Source organism: Oncorhynchus masou, chromosome 7 (genome assembly GCF_036934945.1).
Source record: "Oncorhynchus masou masou isolate Uvic2021 chromosome 7, UVic_Omas_1.1, whole genome shotgun sequence".
Taxonomy (NCBI): domain Eukaryota; kingdom Metazoa; phylum Chordata; class Actinopteri; order Salmoniformes; family Salmonidae; genus Oncorhynchus; species Oncorhynchus masou.
In genome coordinates, this window is record NC_088218.1 from 27215800 (window position 1) to 27225799 (window position 10000).

General features: G+C 47.8%; 1 protein-coding gene across 2 annotated transcripts in view; it reads right to left on the reverse strand.

Annotated features, from left to right (window-relative positions):
* Positions 1 to 10000, reverse strand: part of LOC135543614 (neuropilin-2-like) — a 67520-nt gene that overhangs the window by 43403 nt on the left and 14117 nt on the right. For both annotated transcript variants that reach the window (XM_064971019.1, XM_064971020.1), the window contains exons 3-4: positions 6146 to 6327; positions 1 to 98 (exon numbers count right to left, since the gene is read on the reverse strand). The exon at positions 1 to 98 is cut by the window's left edge and continues 133 nt beyond it. In XM_064971019.1, the coding sequence (XP_064827091.1) occupies positions 1 to 98; positions 6146 to 6327 (280 nt within the window). The remainder of the gene's footprint in view (positions 99 to 6145; positions 6328 to 10000) is intronic.

The window sequence follows — 10000 nt, forward strand, 5'->3', positions numbered from 1 at the left end:
GTAAGAACATTCCAGGTTGTGGGGGTACTTGTCAGGGAAGCCGGGGGACTCGATCACTCCGGAAGGACTGGTGAAATTCCGGAAACAGAATTCCGATCCTATGGAGAACACAGACATGAGCAATTTACCACAGAAAAGCAATCATATTTTTTACTAGTAGGGTTGTTGTTTTTTTAAAGAAAATACATTTGTCTCTGCAAGACTGCGATAATAGAATCCAGTTGCAGTTCATTGTGTAACACACATTCACATACACACGCATGCACACACCCTCTCACACACACAGAGTGGCAGGCACCCTAGTGGTTAAGAGTGTTGGGCAAGTAACCCCGAAAAGGTCGCTGGTTCCGAGCTGACTAGGTGAAAAATCTGTCAATGTGCCCTTTGAACAAGGTACGTAACCCTAATTGCTTCCGGGTCGCCGTCAATAATGGCAGATACCTGGCTATGACTCCACTCTCCGAGGGTGTCTCGGTGGGGGTTGGGATATAAAAACTTCACACTCGTACAGGTTACCCTTCTTGTACATGCAGCAAAACAGGACAAATATAAGCACCCCCATTTGACCTTTGACACACACACACACGCCTCATCATAAACTTCATAACCGTCACCACAACCCACAGCCCAGGAAGCTCTGCATTTGCTTAAAAAAAAAAGAAGAGAAAAGAAAAACACATGCCAAAACAAACGAGAGTAAGCTCGCTAAGCGGCCTGGCGTGTCAGCAGCTCATTAGCTATGCAGATTTATTCGCCCTGGGCGGCTCACCTTGAGCTCGCCGACAGATGTGCCTCCCATATAAACTTCCCCCTGAGTTACTGAGTGTTTATGGACGTGCTCATTAATGACTTGTCATGTGCAAGTCTCTCTCGCTCTCTCATTTATTCGAAACACGGATCATATATACCTGCACCTTACAATCCCCAAACTCTCTGTATTCCCTCTCTCTCTCTCTCTCTTGTTATTGAAAACATTGCTGGGTCACACACGTATACGCATACTTACAACACGCAAGCTGTGAATAGACAGACAAGCTCAACCAGCAGCACATAGCAATGATTCTGTGAGGGGCATACAGAAAGAGCAGCAAAGAGGCAGGGAAAGGAATACAATGGGATAAGCAACAGCAAACAGACTCTACACATTTTGGTGACTCCTAAAGCAAAGCCCCCCCCCCAGGTCGGATTTGACCTTGTCTGACCGTACTTCAACCACATCACAACAACCATCACCACGTGTAGTGTTTGAATGTTCTCACTATGTGTCTCCAATGGTGTTTGTGTGTGTGTGTGTGTGTGTGTGTGTGTGTGCGTGTGTGTGTGTGTGTGTGTGCGTGTGCGTGTGCGCGTGTGTGTGTGTGTGAGTGTGTGCGTGCATGCGCATGTGTGTTGTCCATCCGTGCATGTGTACATGTATGTGTGTGTGTGTGTGTGTGTCTCCTGTGCCTCCATTGGTCAGTCAGACCCTCTCGTTTAACGAGTAGAGACAAGGCCAGTGTGATGCCTGCCTTAACCTGTCACTATGCCGACACACTTTTATAGACCTCATGGAGATGGGGACTGCTGCCTTTCACCGCAGGTAGAGAGAAACACACACTCACAAACAACAGACAAGTCCAGGAGAAAGCTCATTTAAAAAAAAAAAACTCAGCTCATTATTTTTTATGTTTTTTTTTACACAATTTCATGGTATCCAATTGGTAGTTACAGTCTTGTCTCATCGCCGCAACTCCCGTACGGACTCGGGATAGGCGAAGGTCGAGAGCCATGCGCCCTCCGAAACACAACCCAACCTAGCCGCACTGCTTCTTGACACAATGCACAACCAACCCAGAAGCCAGCCGCACCAATGTGTCAGAGGAAACACCGTATAAACACCGTACACCTGGCGACCTGGTCAGTGTGCACTGTGCCCGGTCCGCCTCAGGAGTCGCGAGTGCGTGATGAGACAAGGACATCCCTGCAGGCCAAACCCTCCCTAACCCAGACAATTGGGCCTCCCGGTCGCGGCCGGCTGCGACAGAGCCTAGACCACTGCGCCACCCTGGAGACTACTACTGCTCATTGACTGCCCCTCACTGAATAGGGAATGCTGTGTGTGTGTTTGTGTAGAAGAACATGCGTGACACTATGAAAGTGTTCCAGTGTGTGTGATTGAATGAAAACGCATACTGCATTCTACATAGGTTTGTGGTTTATGATAGACAGGGTATGTGTTTGTGTGCCTCGGTGTGTGTGTGTGTGTGTGTGTGTGTGTGTGTGTGTGTGTGTGTGTGTGTGTGTGTGTGTGTGTGTGTGTGTGTGTGTGTGTGTGTGTGGTAAGCCTCAACATGTTGTGTGAGACACACTGGCCCACTGGCCCTGTTATCTTCAATACTGGGTCAGGGTGCACTTGACTGTTACCCAGGCAGAAGAAAGAGGGCTTCAATCACACCATTGCATGTCTATACTAGCCCAGTGTGTGTTACCACCCGTCTCGCACGCTCACATCGTCACATGCCAGATATGTGTGTGGCGTGTGTGTGAGAGATGGTGTGTAAGCATGAGTACTCTCCCTTTTGTTAGTCCTTATTAGTTCAAGTATATGAACATTCCAAAAACAAGACCCTCACACACACACACACACACACACACACACACACACACACACACACACACACACACACACACACACACACACACACACACACACACACACACACACACACACACACACACACACACACACACGTCTGGCACAGCAGCCACTTGCCTGGCTTGCACATTTCACCACGAGCAGCCATTTGGCAAGAGCTGTCTGCCGGCGGGGGGGGGGGGTTGAGGAGGGGGGAGTGGATGAGTTGCTGGGTAGAAACGCACCGGCGCTTTCCGCTCGAGTGCCTGACGGAGTAGTCTCTGCCCATGTTGTGTCAGGGAATCCCCCCTCCCTCCCACGCTCCATTCCTTCACCCCCCCCAATCCCTAGGAGGGATCCGCAGTCTGTTCATTCGCCCTCTTCCCCCTCCTCCTTTTTTCGTCTTCCTCTCCCTCTCCTCATGCACCTCATGCTGTGAGAGTTCACCTCCACATTTGCGCCCGTCTGTTGCACATTACAACCTCTTTAACACTCTCTTCCTCTCGCTCTCCATCTTTCTCTCTCTCTGTCTCACAGCCTACTCTCGCTGGAGTCAACTGAAGGGTTTCACGGAAATACAATTGAGGCGTGTGTGTTGTTTGTGTGGTGTGTCTGGGGGGGGGTGTACCACAGCTTGGCAAGTTAAGACACCGCAGTCTATTTACGCGTGCATGTATGTGTGCTCGCACGACCATTGGTTAGGAAGGGGTCACAGCCAGGTCAGTCACCCTGGTCAATCGGGGCTAATTCCACTACATTCCAAAGGTGACCTGACAGACCGGGTTAGGGGGGAACGACTATGACCCCAAGGGGAACCACAGACAGATGAATCACGGTCGCTTGGCGTGAAGTCTTCCCGTACTAGCCGTGGTAACAGCGTCACAGTAACAGAGTCACATGACAGGGGGGCGGAGAGGGGGGCTGGTTTGGTAAGAGGGGTTAGTTCGCCAGTGTGTGTGAGGAAAGTAGGGCACAACCATAACGGGGGGAGGGAGGGCAGTGGGTGCACATTCACTACTGTGGGGTTATGGTGCGTGCGTGTGGGATGGGTGTGGGGTGGTTTGGGTTGTTGTTTTGGGGCACACGTTCCCTCAGGGGGATGGGATGGGGGCTCAGGGAAAAAGGAATTTGGGAATACAGTTAAGGGTGAGAAGTCAAATATCTTATTGCTGTTTATTATCCCTGTATCCATTATCGGCACTGAACATAGGAAAGTGGGCACAGTATACACAAACACATATGCATGTCTGCGCACACACACACACACACACACACACACACACACACACACACACACACACACACACACACACACACACACACACACACACACACACACACACACACACACACACACACACACACACACACACACACACACACACACACTCTCTGCTTACTTAGCTACAACATACTCCTCCTCATTAACCCTGGGTGCTGATGGCAGTCTAGGAGAAGAGAAGAGATGTACTGCAGGGTCATGTTCATTTGGCACCAAACGGAAGAAAACAGACTGAAACAGGAAGGGACAATTACCTGGACTTTCCCAATAGGAAACAATGATTTTAGTTTCAGTTGCAAACTATTTTGAAACGTTTTCCATTGTGTGCCCTAATGAACATGACCCCGATCAGCAGCAAAAGAAGGACTGAAGGGTCAGGCTCTGGCTGAGGACAACCGCCAGCCGGACAGACACACCTCCAAGTTGTGTATTGACCTAAGATCATATCTCCACTAGTGACGCCCTCCTTCAAAACACATACGGACTAGAGCATGTACACACACACACGCACGCACACACACTGCAAGTGCACACAAATAAGACGAGAACACACATACCCCATGCACAAACATCATTGTAAATAAACAATAGCTCTCCCACTGCGGGGTTGTGCCTGGCAGTCTCTAATCTTCTCCCAGAACTCGTAAACTACTGGGGTTTGCGGAACTATTTGGCCCGATCCTGACTTGTTAAAATAAACAACCGTGATGGGTGTAGGATGCAAAGGGAGAGAAGACTGCACTCCAAAACAGATGCTCTGCGTGTCGATCTCTCTCGCACAGAAACGCACACATCTATACGCCTACATAGGCACAAACAGAATCCTATAACGCCCAAGCACACTGTAACCACCCACGAACACATATCACACATACATAAATATGCACCTACACACGCATACCATTGTTCTTGCACCCCAAATGCATAGCAGGCTCTTGTTAAAACCATGGCAACAGCATACCCATCTATTCTGTTACAGAGTGAGTGTGTGTACGTGTGTATAATATTAGCCCTATCACATCATCATATCATTGTGCTGGTGGCCTTGGTAACAGAGCCTAATGACAAAACTGGGCCACGTTCAAAATAGTTGTTTTTCAAATCACGTTTAAAAACGTTTTGAAACAGAGGAGGCACTACTACCTGAATCCCACCCAAACAAATCAATGTCAATGGGATCTTACAAGCAAAGCACAGCTCAGTACAGAGTGTATCAGTACAGCTCAGTCCAGTGAATCAGCACACTACTGTATGTCAAGTACACTTCCTCTTATGCACTACCACCACCAACCCATCCTCTCCCTCTCCCCCTCCCTCCCCCAGTAATCATCTCCCCACCGCCTGTAGCCCCTCTCAATCACCCTCGCCCATTCTGCCCCCTCCTCCGCCCTCCCTCCTCATCATCTCCCTATACAGCCGGTAACCTCTCTCCATCACCCCCCCCCTAGATGAAGCAGATCCCAGGCCAGTTAAAAGAGGCATTCCTGAGATGCTTTTCAGACAGGATGAAAAGAGTTTGGGCTTTTTTTTCCCTCTTTCCTGTAAAACCATGTTTATTTTCCTCCCTGCCTCTTTTGAAGTTAATTGGTCGGGGTGTGTGTGAGTTTGCGAGGTGAGTGAGTGTGTGTATGGGTGTGTGTGAGTTTGCGAGGTGAGTGAGTGTGTGTATGGGTGTGTGTGAGTTTGCGAGGTGAGTGAGTGTGTGTATGGGTGTGTGTGAGTTTGCGAGGTGAGTGAGTGTGTGTATGGGTGTGCGTGTGTGAGGTAGACTCCGCCACATGAAGGTGAAGGTCATCACAGGTCCTTCTGCCCAAGGCATCCATAGCAAGAACTCAGTCAACCATCCAACCGTTCCACAAAGCTCGTTAGATAGTTAGGGGAATGGCCACCCAGAGCCAACCCAAAAATGTATTAGAATGAACTTAGATCACATTACATGGTTTGATGAAAGCCATGTTAGCGCCTCATGGGCAATATTGACCAATAGCAATCCACAGGTTTCTAAATACACATTTTTATTGAATAAATATAATGCTCACAGGCAACAACTTGGCATCCATCTAGGATTGGCCAAAACCTCTCTACATATGTCTCCATCCCAACCTATCAACAACCAGTCAAATATCAATGTCCCAATCACACAACCAATAACACACACACACAATCAAACAACCCCCCCACACACAAATAAAAATCACAAAAAACGCCTCAATAACGAGGTGCCGGACATCATTTGAGTATTGGCTCACCTGTCTTGAAGATCTCGTAGCGCAGTGAGAAGCCAGCCCCCTGGTGGGCGTAGTCTGAGACAAACTTGATGTGCAGGGCGGTACCAGAAGAGATGATGGCTGGGGGGGCGATGTTACTGCAGTGTTTACCCAGCAGCTCAGCCGAGTCCGAACCACCATCACGGATCTCAATGAAATCATACCTGAGAATGAGAAATAGAGAATTTCCTGAAAAATCCTTGAAATGTTTTTATGTGCGGCGTCCATATTAGGACAGCCTCAGGAATTGTTTCAATCTCAGCAGGAGTTGCCTTAGTCTCAGGAAGAGCGGTTTAATCAAAGCTAAGACTGTCCTAATATGGACATCTTACCTATGGATTTATTTAATCATGTATTTTTTAAGGTGCTTCGAAAAGGACGTATTGACTTCAGTAGAATGCTTGAATGGATGAATCAAGCTTAAAACCAAGGACAAAGAGAAGAATAGAGAAGAAACGGCTTTGGGGCTCAATGTGATTGAACTCTGGTCCATATGACCTTTGACCTAAGACCTATTGAGCTCCCTGAACTAACCCAAATTCTTAACTGTCATTTCAGAGACAGAGAGAGGAGAAACTTGGAAAAAATCCCACCTGCCGCTCCAAAATTCGCCAACTCAACAGAAACGAGTCACTGACACTTAAGAAGCTAGGAAAGGGCCATACCTGAGAATGAGATACTGTGCCTGTGTGTTCTTCTACATAGAAGATCAGAGGAAATCCCAGGACAAAGTGTCTATAATACTGTAATAAGCTCATAGTTGCGGTCACAAACTCCACACAGTTTGTCACTGACGAGTTGGATATTCATTTCCCCAGTGAGCAAACAATTTCTGTACTTTTTCCCCCAGATTTTGTTTTTTTATCAGGTTTTTGCTTGGCAGACCTTATATCTCTATTGACATTAGTCAATCAAAAATGATGAATACAACTGTTCATGTCAAATTGTTGATCAACTTGTAGCTCTGGTTGTCCTGTAAGGAAAAAGGGCAAACACTTCGACGTGAGGCTAAATATGAGTGCAGAGCAAGCAGATGAATGAAAATAGTGAATTTCAGCTTTTCCACAGTGGACTTCCTGGGACAAATAATGAATACGCGTCCCCCCTCAACCCTCCCCTGGATATGTGACGGAGCCATCAAACAAGAGCAGTTGAAACAGTCGCAACATCTAATTACAATGAAAGGCCTTCAGCAGCCTCCAGCACAGCACTGGATCACTGTTCTGGTTGTCCTGTAAGTGAAAGCACAACACACACACGTGAGGCACACACACACACACAGCACACAATGACACACACAACACACACACACACACACACAAATAATGACACACACACACCCACACACCACACCCCTGGATACACACACCACACACAACACAGTTGAAACACACACATCAATTACAAAAAGCACACATGCACACACACACACATCACACACACACACACACACACACACACACACACACACACACACACACACACACACACAAAAGCACGCATGCACACACACACAAATAATACAGCCTCATACACTGTCATTGAGAGCAGGAATGTTTAGATTGACATAGACTCTGGAGATCAGTGACCGTTAATGTTTGTTCTGGGAGCCTCACAGGGTGTGCACATATTTGTTACAGCCAAGCACTAACACTCAACAAGGGCTTGATGATTTTGTTGATGAGTTGAGTGAAGTGTGTTTGTGCTGGGCTGGAACAAAAACCTGCACCGGCCGAGGATCAAACTACACTAATGTGAGGGCCTTGATCCAATTCACACACATTCCTATCGAATGCTACATCACGGTGGCTATTAAAAGAGGATTACTCCAGAGCTCCCTTGGTTAAGCTTAGAAAACTAGAAATCCATGAGTGTGTGTGTGTGTGTGTACAAAGTATGTGTGTTTTTTGGCTGTAACTGACACATGCTTAAGACAAATACACACAACACACACACACACACACACACACACACACACACACACACACACACACACACACACACACACACACACACACACACACACTACAGTGTGTACGTAAAAGATAAAAGGCCTGAGAAGGAACTGAGAGCCTAATTAGGTTTTAATTGATTCGGGAGTGGGCTCTCTCGCCTGTCGTGGATTAGAAGCGATGACTGAGTGTTTCTCAGATGTGATTATTGACCTGAGCTCTCCGTCTCCCCAGGCCCTGATGAATACATGTATGAAGGCTGGCCGAGTGGCAGAACGGAGTCTCTCACACACACACACACACACACCACATGTGCGCACACACGCAGGCAGGCAGACAGACAGACAGACAGACCCTCGTCCCACTCAAGTCCATTTGCGTTCACCTTGCATTTTTCTGACTCCTTCCCTCCCCCCTTCTCCCTCACTATGTGACTGGGGTCTTTATGGGTTATGGAGTCCTGCTTGTTGAGACCCATGATGGTTTCCACCAGCCCTCCATAGAGGCCAGAAGAAACCCATAAGGGGTGAGAGGTGGAAACTTAAGGAAGTCCTTCGGGGCTGTTGTTCAGCACCAGTCCAGGCATGCCTTCTCTCCTCTACTCCTTTCCCCTCATCCTCCTCTCATCCTCTCAACTGCTAACAGATCCTGCTAATTACCTTCCACACCTTCCTTGTTTTTCTGGGACTTCCGTCCACCTCTTGTGCATTCCCTACAGGCGCCAGGCCAGGGACAATCCCCTCAGACAGACAGCGGAGCCTGGGAGTGTGTGTGTATGCGCGGGTGTGCGTGCTTGTCCGTGTGTCCGCTTGCATGTGTGTGTGTCTGGGAGAGGGAGACACACGCAACCACTCTGAAAACACCATGGTATAACTCGGGTGAGAACCATTTCGCCTAAACCTTTGCCCCAGACTGTCAATCTCACCACTGAGAACAGAGTCCAGTCTAGTTCACTTCCACCACTCTGTGGGATGAGTGTTGCACTTGATAAAAAAAAAATGCAAATATCTGTTCCTAGAATAGTGGCATGGCAGGTGTAATCTACACTCACAACTGAACTGTGTAGTTTATATTGACAAAATGCAATTTTGAGTGGTATACAAAAGAAAATGGCTATGAATTTGTGTGACTGTTGCTTCCATTACGGACAATATATATATATTTGTTGCCACCATTCACTCTTCATCTAAAGTGCTCAACAACCACAGCTATATACGGCGCTGGTGGTCAACAACAGGGCTGTGGCCCAGACACTAAAAGGAAGTAAGGCTTCTTAGTCTGTCTAGCATAGAGCCACCTCATGCACCTCATGTACGCCTAATAAGGCATAAGTGCCTCTGAAATATTAAGTAGACGCTGGGAGAGAAATCCCAACAGATTCCCCCGGCTGCCGTCTCCAATCTGGCCTTAGAACAAATAGCACTCAGAGCAGCCATCTCCGAGCCGTTGCTTACAGTAGCTTTACAGTTACAGATAACTGGGGTTGCGTCCCAAAAGGCACCCCTATTCCTTATATGGTGCACTTCTTTTGACCAGGGCCCATAGGTCGTGCACTATTTAGGAAATAGGGTGCCGTTTGGGACACAGGCTGGGGCTAAACCGCTAACAGCTAACCACAAAGTGTCTATATAGGCCTATAGGCTACGGCCCAAGGCTTTTTAAAGGGGCATCGCCATCGATCCCGCCAGTCTGGTTGGTGTGAGTATCTACTGCTGGGATGCCCTGTATGACCTCCTTACGCCTGTATTAAAATATATATTTTTCTCCTGTCTGTCTGTGTCTGTCTGTCATTCTCCCTCTCTCTGAGCATGAGAGAGTGTATATGTATTTAAAGACTATGGTCAATTGGAGTGTTCGGTTGGTTGACTATTAGCGGCTATTGGTG